Raw genomic sequence first — 21,555 nt, 5'->3', positions numbered from 1 at the left:
GAAATACCACAAAGCGAAATTCGTGTCGTGGCTGACGTGCTATTCGACCACAACGCGTTGTGGTAATCGAGTAAAACCATGACGAGTTCTGAGCATTTAAAAACAGCTAAGACGCGAATTCGTGTTGTGGCCCTAATGAAAACGGCCACGACGCGTTCTGAAACCAGGCCGTCTTACGCAGGAGTAATTTTATAGAGCTAAAATTACTCCTGCGTAACGTGCTATTGTGTATTGCACACACACTTGGGCACTATAAAATTACTCCTGCGTAACTGGCCTAATTTCATTGGAACCAGAGTGCTCTTGTGTATTGCGCACACACTTGGGCACTATAAAATTACTCCTGCGTAACTGGCCTGGTTTCGTTGAAACCAGAGTGCTCTTGTGTATTGCGCACACACTTGGGCACTATAAAATTACTTCTGCTTAACTGGCCTGGTTTCATTGAAACCAGAGTGCTCTTGCGCACATACTTGGGTACTTTAAAATTACTCCTGCGTAACGTGCTCTTGTGCATTGCGCACACACTTAGGCACGATATTTTTTTATGAAATAAGATGGCAAACGAGCAAACGGGTCACCTGATGGAAAGAAACTTCCGTCGCCCATGGACACTCGCAGGATCAGAAGAGCTGCAGGCAGCTTTTAAGAGGGAATAGGGTAATAGGGGAGGGTAGGGAAGGGAATAGGGATTGGGCCTCCGGTAAACTCACTCACTCGGCGAAACACAGCGCAAGCGCTGTTTCACGCCGGTTTTCTGTGAGAACGTGGTATTTATCCGGTCGAGCCGGCCCATTCGTGCCGAAGCATGGCTCTCCCACGTATCTACTATAAAATTACTCCTGCGTAACTGGCCTGGTTTCGTTGAAACCAGAGTGCTCTTATGTATTGCGCACACACTTGGGCACTATAAAATTACTCCTGCTTAACTGGCCTAGTTTCTTTGAAACCAGAGTGCTCTTGTGTATTGCGCATACACTTGGGCGCTATAAAATTACTCCTGAGTAACTAACCCGTTTTCAGAAAGCGTCGTGACCGTTTTCATTAGGGCCACAACACGGATTCGCGTCGTGGCTGTTTTTAAATGCTCAGAACGCGTCATGGCTTTTCTCGATTACCACAACTCGTTGTGGTCGAATAGCACGTCAGCCACGACACGAATTTCACTATGTGGTATTTCTGTGATTACCAGAACGCGTCGTGGCCGTTTTCACTAGGGCCACGACGCAAATTTCGCGTCGTGGCCGTTTCACTATGACCACAACGCGTTGTGAGCCATTTTTTCGCTCACTGAGCGTTTTCGGTCTTTGAGCGTAACATACTCGTATACATAATATTATTATTATCTTTCAAAACTTAATGCCTGTCATTGTTCTTCATTACCAGCTGATTAGGAAGAAAGATTTGAAAGTTTTCGCATTAAATATCTTATTAAATTACTTGATTGATTTTGATGAAATTCAGCAATAACAAGGTGGTGGAAAATGATATTTGATTATTATTAATTTGTGCTTTCAAAGTCGCGGGCTATATATCTAGTAACTTAAACCATACTTCCATACCTACATAATATTATAAATGCGAAATTGTGTCTGTCTATCTGTCTGCCTATCTATCGGTTACCTCTTCACGCCCAAACCACTGAACCGATTTTTCTGAAAATTGGCATGGAGATACTTTGAATCCTGGGAAAGGACATTTAAGGATACTTTTCATTTCGGGAAAATGTACGGTTCCGTCGCGACGAATTTTGGCTCAACGGACTTGCGGGCGTCATCTAGTTAAAAATAAAATCAAAGATATGTGACACCAATTTATTTATTTCAATAGGCCAAAAAGGATAGCACTGATATCTACAATATAGATGCTTATCGAACTAATAACTTTACTACTATCTACAATGTCTTTTAGTCACAAAACAATACAAACTAAATAAGGCAACAGCTATTCCTTAATCATGTAAACAATTTATCTAATTTGGGTCAGGAAAAACGATTCTGTCTGTGTATAAACATTAAATTCTTAATTTGCATCAAACCATTCTAACTCAGACTATCAGAAGATTATTGTAACATGTTTTTTACACAATGTTTTAACAAAACTATGTTTATGTACACTTACAGTTGATTAATTACAATTAAATGATATAATTATTATGAAGGTACTTCAAAACGCATTGTCTTTGTTACAGTATATTCATATACAGTTAGCCTACTTATATACTAATATTATGTTTTGAATTATGACGTGCATGTTAATTTCATTTCAGTACTTTGAAGCCTTGAATAATGTAAGTTTTTGCACGATTTTATTTTCGGATCATATTGTGTTTTTTTTAATTGAGTAGTAACTCAATAAAAAAACACAATAATATTAAAGCCCGGTCACCGAACACGCGGAAATTCGGCCTATCGCTACATTTTTCTTTTACTCATGAGAAAATATGTCCAATGCGCTCCTACTTGTGGAAACGACATATTGTGTGAGAAAGATAAGAAACCGTAGATAAATGGCTGAATTGCTATATTCAGGGACCGTGCCATATTATTTTGTCATAATATATTTCTGTACCAAGTCAGGATAGGAACTATGGAGTTGAGAGGATAACAAAATGACCATAATGAGATTGATAATAATAGTAGATAAAATTATTACTTAGTAATTAATTTTATTATTTATAAGTGTCATAATAGCGTTTTATTTAACCTTATTTTATTTACATTCATATTTATTAAACAATCGAAACGGCGATGATATCTAATAAATATAAATTACTTTAAATAATATAGTACCGAAATTATTATCTAGAAGAGACTTGCGTTATTTACAATTAATTACAACAGTATTGAGTACATCGTATCCTAGCATAAGTAGTAGATAGGTACAAAGAGAAATATACCATAGGTATAGTGAAATCAGAAGCCTTAGGCAACTCGGTTTCCCGTCAACACCATAACCACATTTACGAAATATATACAGCAACCTCGACCGGTTACACGAATAGATCACACGCCTGTTCGGCGAAGTCCTTATCTCAAATAGTGTAGTACTCCGGGCCGTATTCGTTGGCTAGATTGCTCAGGAAGTGGAACTCGGAGGAGCCGTTGGAGTTATCGCCGGCGGTAGGTGTCGCGTGGGTGGCCTCGTAGAACTGCTGATAGGATCCGTACTCGCCGCACTCCGGAACGCCGTTGTAGGGATCTCCCGGAGCTCCCTGCGTCTCCCCCGGCACGTACCCCGCCGCCTGGGCGCCCTGCTGATTGAAGCCAGTAGAATCATAGAAAGCCTTGCTGTAATCGTTGCCGTGCGGATTCTTCTGACCCTCGGTGCCAAAATAACTGTTCGCGTGCTCGTGTTGGCCGCCCTCGTGGTAATTATAGCCGTAGTGGCTGTTGGGGTACGCCATATGGTCGCCGGGGTAGCCCTGCGACTGATCGTACCCGGGGTGACCGTATGCGAGCTGCTCCTTGCTGTAATTTGCGTAGCCGTAGTTTTGATACATCTCGTGCGGATAAGCCTGTCTCGGTCCGATGCCGTTGGTGGGCCTCGCGGGTGAACCGTCCTGCGGCCTCGCGTGCTGATTTCTATTGAAAGCGTGAGAATCGTTGTTCGGTAGAGGCCCGTACCCGTCGTACTGCCTGCCGCCCTGGGGATACGGGGCGAGTTTGCCACCGAACTGTTTCGCATCCATTCGGAAATCAGGTTGACCGGCAAATTGTCCCGGCGGCGCATTGCCTCTTATCACGTACGGGGGCATAGCGTTCGGAACTGCCTGAGGATGCGGGCCGACTTGAGGAGGAGACGGCCGCGGGTAGTGGCCGAGTGGGCTCGGGTGCATACTCGACGGCGTTCCCGGGGTCGAGGATCTCGTCAAGTTGACGGAAGAAAATTTACCGTCGGTTAAATTAGGAACTCCGATTAAGCCGTCTTTGGAAGACGACGGTGACACTTTACATCCGGTAGCGTCTAGAGAAGGAGAGCGCTTCCGTGCCTCCTGCTTTATTCTTTTCGCAATGTTTCTGGTGGCTGCTGTGATGGGATTCACCGACGGAGGTCCTTCCCGGGAGTCTTCCTCGGCCAACTTGTCGAGGGACGATGAGGATGCAACACTGGAGGCGCCGTCACTAGCAAAACTATTATTATTGGTGGCGCTGGGTGTGTTATTGTTTCTGGTCCGTGAAGCCAGCTCGGGGAGATCCTCTGCGGGGGAACACAGTGCACCTGGTGGTAATTCGCAGCCTTGGCAACTCTTCTTTCCGGAAAGAGGACCATCGTCGTCGAGGAATTTGTCGAGTCCCGTCTTGGACTTGCCACCCTCGGATGTGGTCGAGTCCTTGTCGTCTCCGTCTTCACTTTTGCTCAGAGTTTGTCTCTTGTGTTTCATACGCCTGTTTTGGAACCATACTTTTACCTGCGAAATGAAAAATTATCAGTAGGTAATCTTTTAGATACTACCCACTAACGAGTAACGGAGTCAGAGTAAGAGCCTGTCCACACGGCGCGTTGCGTCAACGCAGCGCTACCGTTGCGTCAACGCAGCGCTACCGTTGCGTAGTTTTACATACAAATAAGTAAGTAACCAAGGTGCTCACACGGCGCGCTGCGTGATGCGTCGTGACAGCAGCGCGCAACGCACACATGACAGACAGCAGCCCCCGAGACTGCTGTTCGTCATGTGTGCGTTGCGACGACACATGCGCCGCATGACGCAGCGCGCCGTGTGAACACCTTGGTTATTTGTATGTAAAACAATGCAACGGCAGCGCTGCTTCGACGCAACGCTGACGCAACGCGCCGTGTGGACAGGCTCTAATTGGTAAGATTTATAAACTGTACAAAAGAGGTTAAGTTTTCTTAATTGTAATTTATTTTTAATGGTTAATTATTTTTTTATGTTTAAATAAGCATTATTGTTAAGAAACAACTTAGATACCTGTCTCTCTGTCAGATCAAGAGATGCAGCTATCTCGATCCTTCTTGGTCTGCACAAATATTTGTTGAAGTGAAATTCTTTTTCTAGTTCCAATAGTTGAGTATTTGTGTAGGCAGTTCGCAGCCGCCTCGGTAGCCCATTTTCTGAAAAGAAATTCCAAGTTATTATTTTGCTTTATTCGCTAGTTTTATACTATCTTAATTTATATATTTAATTTAATAATTTCTAGTTATTTTACAAAAATAATCTTAATAGCATATCACATCTAAAACCTTAATATATTATTATTTATCTGCTCTTTGATGTAAAATAACTTTAAAAGTTTGAAGAGCATTATTTAAATGTATTCATGAAAATATGAGACTTCAGTTTTAATGTAGCATTATTCTTGGTAGCTAAATAACGGGGTGAGCTCGTGGGTGAGCTTTCCTTTAATATAATAACTTGATCGCATGTCAGAGCACCGCCCTTGACGCCATTGTGTCGAAATAGTTCTTTTTTACTTATTTCAAATACGAATTCGTATTCGAAATTCAAATTACAATGGGGAGGCGAATAATGGGGCCATCGCGTTCGCGTGACGATTCCGTGCGGGGCTCGTGCTATTCGCATACGACCAAGGGCATGCGATATAGTTCTTGCCCTTAATCAAATAGAGGTTATAATGCCCCCGCCGATTGTTTGTTTATTGTTGCTGGGTGGATGATTGACGTGGCTCGTCAGGTTCCTACGCTCCTATTGGGCAAGGCCAGCTGTCAATCAAACATTATCAAAGTTGGTTTCCGCTCGGTTGCACTCCCCAAGTAAATAAATTCATAGTGTATTTATTTCATTCTTTTGTTCAGGCTCTATTACATAGGTCATAGAGTACTGTACAAACGATATGTTTAGGACGTAGGTATTTCGAAGTTTCTATTTAGGTTAAACTTTAAGGTAGGTAATTAATACAACATACCTTCATTATCGGGTTAAGTGGAGTTGAAACCCGATAAGTTGTGGTCAGCATTAGAATAATAAGGGACGCCCAACCCGACTGCCCAAGTATAACACGAGACTAAAGTGCTATTACAGAGTGCTACTAATAAGCTTGAAAGAAAATCGTTTAAAAAAAACTAAGGTCAATGTGTCGAAGTCCGTCTGGGAGGTAAGTCCGTCTAGCGGCAATAACTTCCATATCTGAGCGACTAGTTTCATATGGCTCAGTGGGTAAAACAATATTGCAAAGTTAGTTTGATCTAAGAAACAGACATGTCGCTACTAACTACCTGTTACGAAAAAAATGATCTTAAATTTTTTTTCCGTTTTGTACTCGCAATCGGAGTGTAAGTCTCTGCCAAAAAATAAAGAAAAAGTGGGAATACGAAGGAGTTTTTGGAGTTTCTTGGATTACATAAGTAATTTAGTGATCCTTTTACTTATTACTGGTGTTCGATTCGTTAATATCGCTTTAATTTCGTTATTATCACCTGCAACATGTGTCTAACCTAAAATTGCAATAATTGGGAAGTCCGTCTAGTTTTCATAAGGAAAGGCCGTCATATGACGGCCTTGCCTCGAATCAGATATTGTCAACCTTTTCAAATATACATGTCTTTATTGTTAATTTGCGTTTAAACTATGGACTACTAAATCATAGCATTGCCCAAATTTTACTGCACGAAAAGAGCATACAAGAGGGGCTGATAAAAATTGCAAAAGTTATAAACTACTAAGCAAAAAAGAAGGGTTTGGTTTTTTAATATTCCAAAAACCAAAAATTATTTGAGATAAACAAAATTTGAAAAAAGATCCCTAAAGAGCAGGAAATTTTCATAAAAAATCCTACCTCCCGGTAGTCCCGGACCAACAACCCTTATAATTTTAATTGAGCGGCGAAAATAATGGTAAAAACGCGTAACTTTCGCGTGCATGGCCCCAATCTGCCACGTAAACTAAAAAGTTATTTTAAGCAACTAAATATTAAGCAACTATATATAATATGAAGGAATAAAAAAAATAGGTACTAAGTAGACATATCAATAACAATAATCAAATCAAAATTAAGTAGGGGAGTATGTTGAAAAATGTCTCATCTCATAAATGATGATGAAGCAAAGTTGTTGATTTTACCGGCACTCATTAATATAATTTTGTTGTAATAAACATTTAAGTTTATACTTAGTGTTTAATTTTTCAAAAAATGCACTATAATTTTAATGAAAATTTTTGCAACCACTTAAACTTACGATATGCCGGACTTGCCTTAAAATGATATAAAATTAATTTAAAAAAATACCACGTAAGTAAAAAAATACGGCAACTAAGATTATTTTTAGATCATTATAGGTCTAATTAATATATAGCCTATAATTTCCAATGACACAAGTTACTTTAAAAAGCGAATCTCAAGTGAATAAAGTATGTTAAACTTTAATTCGAGAAAAGTATGCCGGACTTCGACACATTGACCTTAACTCTTTTGTCTAACATACCGAAAAAATGATTTGTTTCTTAGTTTTATTTATGTTATTATCTACCTACTTAAAAGAGACCGTCAAACTATGGTCAAACTGTCACGTTTCATGGGATCCATATAATAATAATAATATCCATAAATAAATCCATAACGTGATATTTGTAGTATTTTGTAGCTTTTTTAATCAGATGTATTAGGTGCTGCAGCTAGCTGCCTTTATTTAGTTCACCAAGGACTACCAATGATTGATTTGGCAATCATTGGTAGTCCTTGGTGAACTAAACTTGGGGTACGCTTTAACATTAATCATTATAATATCTCCTAATGTAAGAAAAACTCTCAGACTCAATTAATTCGGGAATTACCATCTTTATTTCTTAATAAAACATAACTCCCCTTTTGTATGTCGGTTAAACATACAAAATAAAAGGCATTTTCTCTGCGACTGTCCAGCGAGGATGCAGTTTTTGCTAGGGCCTGGGGCTCGATTATTCTCGAGAGGTGCCGCGTATAATGTTGCCATTATCAGGACGCTTTCGTACGCACCACTGCGCCGCTATCTTTAATGCCGCAACTATTATTTTGCTTATTTGATATATTGCGCAGAAAAAACGAGGGAAACCACAAGATAGGAAAACTCTTGCAGTGTTTTTAGAATCTGTATGGCTGCGCTCAGATATTAAAGATTTCTTAAATTCAAGTATAATTTTGATATTGTAAACTCTAGGTATCTATACATTTTGTCAAAATCAAACATAACGTAAAGTTGATAATCATTAAATCTTTCTGATTGCAGCGGTTAGGTTAGGTTAGATATAGCCCTAAAATATTTAAACACAAAAAGTGCAGAATCCTAGAGTCAGCAGAATATGTTAACATTGACACGTAAGTATTGTGTGCGATCCGACGATTCACCGGCGCTGTAAATTGATTTTCATCATGCCTTTAACGGCCGTTCCCAATATTTGATCTATCTCTGGTTTTGCCCTACTAGCGATAGGAATAGCTCATAATTGACATAAAATATATGTCTCTAATGTCTAATGTGAGCTATTCCTATCTCCAGTAGGGCAAAACCAGAGATAGATCAAATATTGGGAACGGCCGTTAGGGTGGTAAGTTGTAAATCTACAGCTAGTACCTATTTGTTCGAAGACACTAAAGTACATAATATTATTACAATGTTTGGTTACCTGCATTACCAATAGGTAAGTTAAGCTCAGCAAAGTTAAGCATATACCAATAGGTAAGTACTGCAAGGTTTGTACGGTATTTAAGTTTTGTACTGTCTTAATAATCTATAAGTACAGGTTGAGTAACAAAGCGTTGGTTGATTAATCTTGAAACAGTTAATATTAGCGCAAACCGCAAAGTAAAACAATTTGAGAGCGCATAAAAAGGTCTTCGGAACAAGCGATGTAGGGCTTGTTCCAACAAATCCATTGTTCCGTACAACAAGTTGGTAATAAATGGTGTTAGTAGTATGTTTAACCCTCGTGTGCCCACTCGGGGCCCAGGCGGCCCGGTGGAAGATTTACTACGGATTAAGGGTCACTTACATCCCTCAAGTCAACAGTCGCCGTATCCGCACTTAATTTGATAATATCGTTGTACCCTCATATTGAATTATGTGGCTACCTGGGCGTTTATTTTTGTCACCTCTGGCGAACATCCAGGGTATTTTCGGTGTATCTAAATTTAAGCTATAACAATTGTAGAGACGTGTGTCGGAGAAATTGCTTTGTTATTAAAACTGTCAAGAAATCGTGGAATAACAACAATTAATGACTTTTTAACCGATTTTCAAAAAGGAGGAGGTTTCTCAATTCGACTATTGTGATAATATGTACTTTTTTCTATCGAATCTTCATGCTTCAAAATATTTTCCAGTTAAAGTAGTGTACAGGTGTAGTAGTGTGTGTGTGTAAAATTGGAACACATTTTAATAAATTCTTGAGGATTAATTCGCTTGTAATTTATATTTAGAACATAATAATATCAAGAAAGCTAAGGAAAAGGATACCTAAGTTCAGAAATTTAACGTCCGTTTCTATAATAGCGAATTGTCAGAGACGGGACCTTTAGCAAGTTCCAATAATTAATCAAGAGACGGTAAAGGATTAATGCGGTGGGCAGTTGGCGGTTGATGCCATTACATCGATCCCTAACTGCTGCGGTCGCATTAGGTGTTAGCATCCCTCACGGTGGGGTGAATATGTTGCCTTAAATTGATTTTTCAAGTGCCTCTTTGGCAGCGATGTGCATTTTTGGGTTGAGTACAAAATGTAGCTCGCTTCAGGATACGTGAACTGTTAGAAATTCGAACATTAGAAAAAGAGGAGAGTACACTGCGGGCGGCTAGGAGAGGAAGTAGTATTTTCTTTCTTGCTTCTGCTGTTTGGGATATTTCACACTTTACGTGTAACAAAACATGTCTGTTTTATTCAAGGTAGTTATGAAAGGTACGCTAGATATAGTCTGTCAAGAAAGTGAAGAAATTAAAAAGTGGCAACATCGTAGTGTCATCCCTTTTTTCTTAGATTGATTTGAAAGGGACGACACTACGATGTTGCCACTTTTTAATTTCTTCACTTTCTTGACAGACTATAACTTAACTGTTATCCATTGTTAACTTGTTAGGTAACTTAATAGAACATAAACAGGAAACAAAATTTAAAAAAAAACGCAGTAATTATTTAACTGGTAAATACGTAATAATTCAATATTCTAATACAAAAATGCCGTGTAGAGTTGTTTTCCTGACTCGTTGATTGAGTATGAAACATTTATTCCGCGTGTATGGAGGACTGCAACAGAAAGTCGGTAGGGGAGTGCGTAAGAATTATTACGTTATGAGGTGTGAAAGGCATAAATGTAAAGATTCAATATTTCAGACGCGAAAAAGTAAATTTTTCCGCGATTTTGTGTCGTAACAATGCCGTTAAGGGGATTCAACGGCAGTTTACACAAAAATACGCGTCAACTTGGTACACAACAAAAATATTAAAATATTTTTCTTTTAACATAAACATTACATAACATTTAAAATAACTGAAGGAGTTAGGACGTGTACTCAAGAGCAGATGTAGAATTTATTAAGAATGTAAATGGCACATTGATTAATATGTAGAGAAGGGGTGGTGAAATATTAAGAACATAATATCGTGCCGTTTGCATTCTTTGGAGGTTATACGCATGCTTTAGTTAATAATAAAATTGATTTGTTTAAAGTATTTAGACAATATTAGATCAGACAAAAATTACGCGGCTACCTATCACTAAGCTACCACTATGTAACGCTATATTTAGATTCGGGAAAATTGTTGCAGTTTTAAATACAAAAACTTATAAAGCATAATGCTATGAATAATATTAAATTATTAATGTTATTGATCTACGAGATGACCCGATAAACCTTCCTTGAACTTTTACGAATATTTCAAGGTTTAAATTAGCCAAATCGGTTTAGCTATTCTCGCGGTTTAGTGACACTAACAAAATTAAAAATTAATTTATATTTATACGAGGTTTTGCCCGCGGCTTCGCTCGCGTTAAGAAGTATTATTATATACAAACTTTCATCCCCTATTTGAACCCCTTGGGGTTGGAATTTATCAAAATCCTTTCGTAGCGGATGCCTACGTCATAACATCTACCTGCATGCCAAATTTCAGCTCAATCCGTCCAGTGGTTTAGGCTGTGCGTTGATCACTATGTCAATCAGTCACCTTTGAGTTTTATATAATATATAAGATATAGATTACAGAATTTTAGAGAATAGGAAATTTCTCTTAAGTTCTGTACTCTTTTTCATCGTTAAGACCACAGAGAATAAACCGTTTTACTAATTCGGCGGTTAAGTTCAAAATGAACGTCTTGAAACAAATCTGCAGAGGGTTTCCGTTATCTGACACAGTTCCATCGATCATGATCATGGATTTGTATTTTTCCGATTAGCTGTATCTCCTGACATTGTCGCATCAATTATAACCGGATTACGGGAGACAGATCCGAGGCGGTTCAATTTCGCGGGGAACCGAGGGGCGCTATCTATTTCTATGTTTGCAACAGTGTTACCTGATAAGTCGCTTTAAAAAAATGAATTACTAGAAATTTCGTGTGTTTTATAAGAAGCAGTGTTTTTGTAAGAAGCCGAAGAAGAAGAACCGTACATTTTTTCAGAATAAAATGCATTAGATAATAAAATTAATAATTATGTCCTTTCTCGGGGCTCAAAGTATCCCCATATCAATACGTCATACATATAAAATTACGTCTATGTATTGTTAATTTTATAATTTTAACTTAAGATTGTAACCTATCTTCTAAGCTCGCTCGATGTAATTTGTAATGTTGACTCTACTGTTTACTACAGTGTTTGTATTTCTTTACTTTATTGTCTTTCTCATGTAAGTGAATTTATGTAAATTCTTATGAGAATAAATGTCTTAAAACCTAAACCTAAATTTCAGAAAATCGTTTAGCGGTTTGGGCGTGAGAAGTAACAGACAGACGGAGTACACTTTTGCATTTATAATATTAGTATGGAACATAAACCTATAATATACAGGGTGTAACAAAAATAAGTGATAATACTTTAGGGTGTGTACGTGTTCCTTGTAGAGAGTTCACTGTGAAAGTAGCAGCGCTGAAAGACCAAAATTTTTTTTCACTTTTGTATGGGGAAACTCGTGACGCTCGGGCCCTTGCCCATACAAAAGTGAAAAAATAATTTCGTCTTTCAGCGCTGCTACTTTTACAGTGAACTCTCTACAAGGAACACATACACGCCCTAAAGTATTATCACTTATTTTTGTTACACACTGTATATTAAGTCTATGGTATGGAATATGATTGGATGTAGCGTTAAAAAGTAAGTTTGAAACAAGTGCTAATGTTGGCAACAATGTTTCAATGGCTGATTAGCAAATTATTGATGTCACTCGAAAGAAGATATTTTATTAGATTACGGACGTTGAATTAGTTATACTGTTCTTTCAAGACGAAACACTGATTGTCTATTAAACATTTTATTAAATAAGAGCAACCTCTAAAGCTGTGACCCATATTTACTAAGCAAGTAAAAACATATAATTTCTAGAGTCTAAGCGTTTCATGATAGAAATTGCTAAATCCAAAATACAGAAACACTAATAATAACTCTACGTTATTTTGTTATGGAACATTAATTTATTAATGTTAAAGTTTGTAATGAGAGGTATCCCGGATCCATTTGGGTGACACAGAAGGTTGGTAAAACTTGTCACAGCCGGCGTGAGTTGGGAAGAGTTTGACAGCCAGCCCCGGGGGAACCCGGTTCGATTCCGCGAGGAAATTTCGCTAATCTTTTAGTTTCACTTTTCCATTTAGCAAATTATTTCACTTAATTAGTTAATGTTATTTAATGATGTGTTTTATAGGTAAGGTAATATAGATGTTTTGTCGATTTAAGTTTACACTTTTTAGCTCCTATTATTATATTTGGCCTACGTTCTGGTTTGGCATAATAATTCTAGTGGTTCAAACCACAAAACAAGTCATGTTAGATTTCTCAATGTTCTCCTGCTCCTCTTGCTCCTGTCTTTGGTTTGAGATACCCCGTTTTTATAGTACGAGTAAGTTGCTACCAGCGATATTTTTAAGTCATTTGATCAATGATAAAAACACTCTATCATTGATAAAACAAGAGGGTAGACGAGGGTTTTGGACCTCTTTGGAATATGCAAAACGTTCAAGACTGGCGGTATTTAATTGCCCTTGAAAGGGGCGACAAAAAATAAACCCGGGATATAAATAACGGTGCACTTTTCATAATCGCAATTGTCGCCGGGAGAATATTTAGTGCGCTGTAAAACCGTCCGATAGAGGAGCAGGGGGAGAGAAGGTTAATAGTTGCGGGGACCAAGATACGCATCATTAAAGTGATTTTTAAAGTTTTAGTAATTAAAAAATACAAGTCGAAGAAAATTTATACTAATATCGTGTATGTAAAGTTTTAGTAATAAAAATTAATCTCGAACAACGTGAAATTGATAGTAATATTGTTAAAGTGTACGTCTGTCTGTTAGCCCTTGATGCTGAAGAGCGTTCCTAACTCCAAAAATCAAACATCGTCCTTCTCTCTTCACACTCACGCCCGTCTTTCATATGCCAGGTGAAAAAGGACGGCGCGGAATCATCGCATAGTTAGTTTTACTTGAATAAAAAACGAAGTATAATGATTATGAAAAAAGTGTTTTGAGCAAATTTAGGTTTTATCAATGCCTTTTTAGATATTAAAAAAATATTAAAGAAAAGTCAGCAAACTTCGAAGATCCAAGCAAAAATGTGTCTAAAACAAGGTTTTTTGTAAAAAAGAAACTATCGAGCATTTTTTCAGTAATCGTGTTTTCGTCTTGAGCATTTATTCTTCATGAACTGAAGTTAGTTGTGTCAAAAAATCAGTTTTCTAGACCTTACAGATTTTGAGATCTAGGTTTAAGTATGTAGGTTAGGGTCAGGTGCGCTCTTAAATCTCTGGAGTCTCACATCACACAATTTAGACTTTGAGTCTCGAAATATGACATAGTATGATCCAAGAAAGATGTATGGTTGCTGTACGATACAGCCTACAGGTCTACATCAAGTTTTATCCATTTATGGTTAATTTATATTTGCGTGCACAAAAAGCAGGTGGTTAATATCAGCCGTCATTTATTTTTAATTGTAAAAACTATATTTTTATATTGGTTGAAAATAATATGCTCGTTTATATTAAAGTAACTTTATGTGTAACAATCAAATCCTCAATATGGATCATTTATAGATTCAAAGTACTAATACAAAGTTCAAACCGCAAAGAAAAGGGATATAAATTTTATTTATCAAATAAAAAGGATGGCGTGGTCGTTTTTCACCGCGTCGGGGACATTATCGCTTCTTTTAATTATTATCCCGCCGATATTTTTGGGTCCTCTTGCTTAGCATCAAATGGCTATTATTTTTCTTCAACACACATTTTATGCGTAAGACCTTACATACTTGTTAAACAAGACCTTACAAAATGGTGGTAAGAAAGTTTTGTTCTACATTGAATAGAAAACCCTACCCGTTGATTAGTTTCTACCAATAGTAGGTATGTTCACTTAAAAAAAAATTGGTCTGTATATCCATAAACAAGAACCCGCAGGCTTTTTCTAGATATTGTTTGATAGAGTTTATCTATTCAATAACGCCGTTCAGGGCCCTCGTAAGGGCTACTGGCGCCTGTGTGCAAAAAAAGGATTTTGGCGCCCCTTTAGGCAATTTTTTTGGGTCCTTGATTTTGGCGCCCCTAAAGATGGCGATTTGGCGCCCGTGTGCATTGCACACATTGCACATATGGTAGCGGGGGCCCTGACGCCGTTGATTAGTAAAACCATTTTAAAACTAGTGTAGCCACTTCTATAAAGAAACCCCAAAACCGTGCATAACTTCAATCAAAAATAAGGAATTATAAATAACGACAAACATCTGTAGCGTATTTTCTTATTGTACGTAAATTGTAGACATGATTTTTAAATGTAATTATGTGTATAAAGACGGTGAACGTTTTAATTCTGTCGGGGCAGCCCCTAGCCACGCGGCGTCAAGGAAATGAAGGAAAAAAGCATCGGAAGCTGCTCCCCCTCCAGCCTCCCCCCTGCTTGTGGCTTTATAAATGGAAATTTATTGTTAAACACTCCGTCAATACGAAACAGAGTGCGCTTTAGGAACTTTTACTTAATTTCAACCTTTGTTTGTCCGCTTATTAATTCGTTACTGCTCTATGTTTCAAAATTCGCTTAGGTGTTACACCCCTCTTTAGTGAGTACAATTTGTAACTTTAGTAGGAAGTCACATTGTTTTTGTTATATACAATTGTTAATCGCGTGATTAAGAACGTAGAGTCTGGAAGAGTTTAATATAACTAACATCACATGATAGAAAGAAATGCGAAAAAAATAACACAAAAATTAAGAGCAAAATATACGAAAACATAATCATAAGATAATAATTTTACTCAATAAAAACAAAGACTTAGAGTAATCTCGCAAAACTCCCGAACGAGTTCATAAAATTCTCTAACTGAAAAGCTGGTTGTTCCCCACAATTGAAACGAGGGAGCCGCGCCGAGCTGATAGGGCACTTACTGTAAAAGTTAAAGCTAATTACCCTTAAGACATATTTTTAATTTCATTGCGCGTTCTTTCTCAGTATTTCGGGTCCACTAAGTCGGGGGAATAATTGCTGTTCTGGAAGATAAGGTCAATACCAAATGTCAAACGCAAAATTTATTTGTTTACTTTTACTTTTTATGCTACATTTTTTAAAGTGAATGAGATGTTTTTTTCGGAATTTGGTTACAATATAACTTTTAATTCTTTCTGAAAGGTCTACGATGCCTACCACCTCACCGGTTCGGAAGATCAGGCGTAAGAAACCCGCATGGTGGTTTTCAAATTCTGTTTAGGATTTTATCGATCCTAAGAACCAAGAATAGTATGTTTGTTTCGTTTTATCTGACCGCCAGAGTTGAATCTCCGCGGATTAGACCGTAACAAAAAATCGTAATCCGCTTTTTGCTCCATTGTCTATGAGTCTGTATCGGTTAATTACGGTTCTCACGGTGCACCACAATGGCCGCGGCCGACGTATCAGCACGTGGCACAAAGCGGTAGCCGGTAGCCGCGTTTATTTTTATTCTTTTCTTCGTCTATTCATTCTGTCATTTCATTTTCATAAATGAATCATTCGTCATTCGAATTCGGCTCGAATTGTGGAGTTTTTTCTTCGCTGACCTGCCCACCGCGGGTAGCCGCAGTGACTGATGGTATTGTAATGGTTTATTTTTCTTTAACATTCTTATCACTAACTATTGTAGCGACTCGCCGACAAGGGTCAGCTCGGATGATGAATAATCATACATTTTAGTTACGAAAATACAAAGCCTCTCGCTTTTTTATGTGGTTTTACGAAAATTCTCGGCAGTTACTTCCCCATCAAACATTTACTATGATTCTAGTTTTCAAGAACCCTTTTATTATGTTGTATTCAAGTTATTATAAAATCTACAAAGTTGAGCTAAAGTTGACGTTCAGAACGAGCATAGATCCTCAATTCATCGAAGAAGAAAATAGTTTAGTAGAAGGTGGCATATTTCTATGAACTTCACCATCAACTTAAGAGGAAATACAAACAGAATTTTCTGACACGAAAACCACCGTTCCCAAAACGGAAAGGCCAAAATACTTTCAACGTTTATCTAAACTATTATTTCTAAATTCAGCCGTTTCTCCGAGTAAAGAAAAAGTAGCGGGCGTGACATTCGAGTCAACTGTCAATAGATGTCGCTGACAGTTCTGATGAATGAGGTCGACCGTTAGACATTATATGCGCCCGCGCAGCTCGCGTCATTAGCCCATTCAGCGGCGGACATAAAAGACAACCCGACCACTGTCGGCCGACGGAAGTCTACGGAAATATGCAACGTCTTATCTATTCTTAGTCGCTCTTTTGTCTTCGAGATTTAAAAGTGCTGAGTCAGTCGAAGCTTCCGAAATGGAGACTAGAGTCTAGATCAGATATTTAAGAATTAGGACCTTAAACGTTCTGTCTCTTCTTATAACCAAAACGTGACCAAAACAGTTAAAGTAAAGCAAAACAACAAACGAATATCCTCAAATGGATGATAACCATATGAGGATATTCGTTAGTTGTTTGTAAGAAACATTGCATTTATTGTTCTCCGTGAATGATATAGATGATTAGCAAAACTTTTATAAGCATTTAAAATTTAATTTACTAATCACCAAATGATATATTTTTTCATTGTCATCAACATGTGTCTCACAAATTGTTTATAAAGCGACTAAAAACAGCGTATCCGTCGTTGTTGTCGCCTCGGACGTGGTGACGAGTGATGCGGACGACAGACCGAAACATGTGTCATAGCTACATGTGATACAATTGTATATATTTACATGTACAATATTTTGACAGACGTCATAATATGTATCGTAATTTGTACAGTTTGTCGCATTTAAATGTGCTTTAAATGTGTGATTGATTTGTTTGCTCTTCAAATTGTGTGGAAAATTTTAGATGTTTTGGAGGATTCATTTGTTTTTATATACATATAGTCATTTTGGTAAATTAAATAATTCTTCATACTTTACAAACTGTCCAAGAACGGACAATTCCTTTTGAATATCAATTCAAAGACACTCGACTCTCTGAAACACCGGACGTGCGACAAGAACTATTCAAAACTCAATAACAAAGTTTGTATCGCCAAAAATACTGCCATGTGAAAGTTTGCGAAGCCGCAAAACAGGGCCGAAATAGTTGTCCATAAACAGAGCTGAGAGGAATATTCAGGGGCGAAGTTCCGGACTCCATCGGTGACACTTGCATGTAACGGCCTGGACACTATACATCATTGCATTGTCCTTAATGAAGCAACACAAGTTTATATTAATCGCTTAAGTTATGCCATCAAAACGTATTTTGATGGCCTCCCGAACTGACCATGGTGAATTTTGGTCATTATCTTCTAGATTAATATGACGCGACACTAACGTGTTTAGATTTAAGTTTGGAGATTTTGGGGAAGATGACATATATTTTTTTAGTAATTTGTAGGTACTGAAACTTACTTTAAAAGGTTATTGGAGCTAAAGTCGAAATATTTTGTTACAGCTTTGACTAAAACCTCTATTATTTCAGTAGCAAAATAATGCTTGAAATGGCATTTTCCAGCTTTACAGCGGTTATTATAATGTTTCTTACAAGTCAATAGTCTCGTCAAATAAGATTGTAATGTTATTCACAAGTCAGATTACGACGTGACTGGATATAATATTTAAGGACAGTGTTTGTTCGGCAAACAGGGTAGGGTGGGGGTAGTTGTCCATAACATCAACGTTATTCAAAGGGCGGTAAGTGCAAGTCACTCATATCAATATCAGGCGGGTCGCGGAGAACACTGGATGGTTTTGTTTCGTCGGTTTTTGCGTAACTTGCTATAACTTTCAGTACTGATCGTTACAAATTCTCTTCAAGTATCAAGTTTAGTTTTACCTTCAGTGATGCTTTTGGTACTGCTGATCACTGAACTATATCTAACGATTGCAATAAAAATGTTTGTAAGCGACAAGTAATTTGAAATAAGTAAGCATGTGGAACCCATTGTTGGTTGTTATCTGTATATATCTATCGTTATAATCACAGCATAAAGAGATTATGGTGTTCTACATAAGATGAGATTATAGAAACATTGTTTGCCATTTAAATTCTTTTGAGATTGCATGTATTCAATGACCCTTTTAAGTTTACGCTTTATTTACATCCGCAGACTTTTGACATAAATAACTAGAAAATTATTACGGAAAAGGAAAATAAACAACGTTAACAAGATTAACGTTCACCATATTTCCTTTTTATGACTTGTGTCTGCGAGTGCCAGCTTTTAATTTTGCCCAGTGAATGACTTCGATTTTCCTGCACTTTAAAAAGTAACTTATCAGTTAAATAAAAAGAGACAGTTGAATATATTAGCGCGGGAGTAAGGAGAGGCGCCGTATTGCGAGGGAAAATAAAACAGGGGAAGAAAGTTAAGCGTCCGTGACTTTCCAAGATTTTTTCAACGTTTTTAAACTTTACGCTCGCGTTTGTATCCCGTATATAAAAGCAAGCGTTTTTCGATTCTTCTTTTGTTTTTGTTGTTGATTTATTTTTCGCTATTGGATTAAAATGCAAAGTCCTTTATGTTCTTCTTTCGGAAATGATAGCTTTATATTTCGTTTTTCATGGAAATAATAAGCATAGGAACCCTACTGTGGCATAATATAATTTATTGTCAGCATTTGGGCTTAATAAAAACATGAGTGAAACTTATTTTACTTATTGACAGTAATAACCAAAACGTAAGTCTACAAATGGATATCTCATTATACACTTAATGTTCTCCCACGTACAAAACATGGAGCGTATCAAATGAAATCTATATTTGTAATAGGTTGGAAGTTGAGGCAATAAGCCAACTTCCGAACCGTCTAATTAAGGCGAAACGCAAGGTAAATAGTAAGGCGCCGTTCGATAATCCATCACCGATAGCTTTGTGGCCACCGACCAATTACTGACATGAAAATTAAATTCACGAAATCTAATTAACAACAAATTGTTTTATTTATTATGATGCGTCGGGGTCATTTGTTCCCGTCTGGCCCGGGGCGGGTCCTAGCTGCCTATCATGTGTTACGATATCAACTTTTTTGGGGCTCCAGGGCTCCATTCTTAGAGACATTGGTTTTGTTTGTGTTCACTTGAATGCTAGTTTTGTCTCTATTAACGTCATTATAAGGTTATTAGATTACGTTAACTTTGTCACCATATAATTTCTTAACAACATTTTTTATTCTCTTTCTAAAGTAATTAAAATGTACCTATACCTACTTAGTTTAAATCATTGTCAAGTTTTATGGTATTCATTAAAAACCTTCACAATTTTTTATACTTCATTTAATTCTATTTTGGTACCTTTACCTACACAAGTTATGTGTGCACAATTAATAAAGCCGCGACTACATTTGGGCACATTTAGGTGTGATGCTCGGCCAGTGGTAATGTGCGCTCATTTGTTATGTTTGCGAAACGGAGTTACGACCTACCGACAGCCGACACAAAGACTGACGTTTTATTGTCGAGATTGCGTACAAATGGATCACATTCGACCCCCATGATGTTATGAGTTACGACGCTAACCTTGAATTATTGTCGATGAAAGAGAAAGTATTCTTCTTATTGATTTTCATGTCCTCCAGTTTTGTTATTAGCTCAATCACGTCTACAGTAAATGTTAGCAAAGATTATTTATGAAAATAATATGTTTAAACTAAAGTTTTTCCACATAGGGTTAAGATCGAGAATTTTGGAGTCTATAAATATTTTTTATATTTAATTATTCTTCACAGATATGTGCTCAGCAGCCTTACAAGTAACCGATGAGTGGAAAGTCTGATTCAACAGTTGCTAATTACTTCATTCTCATCATTTCCTTTTGGAGCTTAGCACTCTTCCTAGTCCGTCCTCTTTCTGTAAGGGATGATTTTTAAAACAGTGCCTATAACTGGCTTCAACTATTTTATCCTGCAAATCGTACAGGTCTAAGAGATGCTTAACAGAACGGCCGGGTTCCCGATACGAGTGTCCACCCGCGATCAATCATCCCCGGGTCAGGCCCGGTCGAGGGTGAGATCCAGATAACTGCCCCCGCTGACTTGCTGATCAACTTGTTTCAATTGCTTCATGACAAAAATATTTCAATGGAAATTACTTTTCATTGAAATTACTGTATGAACAAACCAGTATATTTTTACCAAACACGCATTCTCTGAGTTGTAGTTTGTAACTTGCCTAACGAATATTTTTTTTACCATTTAGACGATATGAATTACTGCTACAAATTGGTAAATTAGAGCCCAATATTTCGCCAATCGAGATCTTTGAATTGTTTTATGAGAATCGGAGAAAATATTAATTACTTAATACGTTTCCTGTTCCATCCGTTGTACAAATTCGGCGTGAAATTATTCTAAGATTGGATCAGTGGTCGCGTCGTATTCTCTGCTACGGACAGTTCATTTTTAATAATAAATGAGACGAAATCAAGACATGACGAATAAATGAATCCAGGACTTGACGAATAAATGAATATGGAATATGATAAATGGTAGCACGGATCCCTCGCGAAGATTTTTTCTTTGGCTCCGGCCGAACGGAAGACGCTGGCTTTTTCCTTTTGTACTGGGACAAGTTAAGCGTTTTTTGGTCGACCCCGGCAGGCTGTAATATTTATCATATATAAGTAATGCTATTATGCCCGTGCCCAGGTTCCGAGCCGGATCTCATCTAATCATTAGCTAGTTTTTATTCGGTTACGCTTTTGATGTTGTGATATGGACGTTGTAATACACGCTTAAACTTTTTTATGAACCATATTATATCAGTAAACATTACGTGAGTATAAGTACTTTTTTTCTGTGGAAAATGTGGATTTGAAACTATCATGTTAGTGTCTCTAAAAACTTCACTTTAAAAAAAGTATAAAAAATTGCAAGTCTTCCGAGATGGGCGATTTAATTCGGCCTACGTAATCCGTGACTGCACT

At 37.5% G+C, this 21,555-nt stretch overlaps 1 protein-coding gene across 1 annotated transcript in view; it reads right to left on the bottom strand.

Annotated features, from left to right (window-relative positions):
• Positions 1 to 2,810: 2,810 nt before the first annotated feature.
• Positions 2,811 to 21,555, bottom strand: part of LOC121725657 (homeotic protein proboscipedia-like) — a 42,388-nt gene continuing 23,643 nt past the window's right edge. Inside the window, exons 2-3 of the mRNA XM_042112690.1 lie at positions 4,934 to 5,076; positions 2,811 to 4,411 (exon numbers count right to left, since the gene is read on the bottom strand). Of these exons, the coding sequence (XP_041968624.1) occupies positions 3,035 to 4,411; positions 4,934 to 5,076 (1,520 nt within the window). The 3' untranslated portion in view covers positions 2,811 to 3,034. The remainder of the gene's footprint in view (positions 4,412 to 4,933; positions 5,077 to 21,555) is intronic.

The sequence above is a fragment of the Aricia agestis genome, chromosome 3 (genome assembly GCF_905147365.1).
Source record: "Aricia agestis chromosome 3, ilAriAges1.1, whole genome shotgun sequence".
Classification (NCBI taxonomy): Eukaryota; Metazoa; Arthropoda; class Insecta; order Lepidoptera; family Lycaenidae; genus Aricia; species Aricia agestis.
Note: the sequence above shows the minus strand (reverse complement) of the source record. Positions and strands in the feature narration are given on the sequence as shown.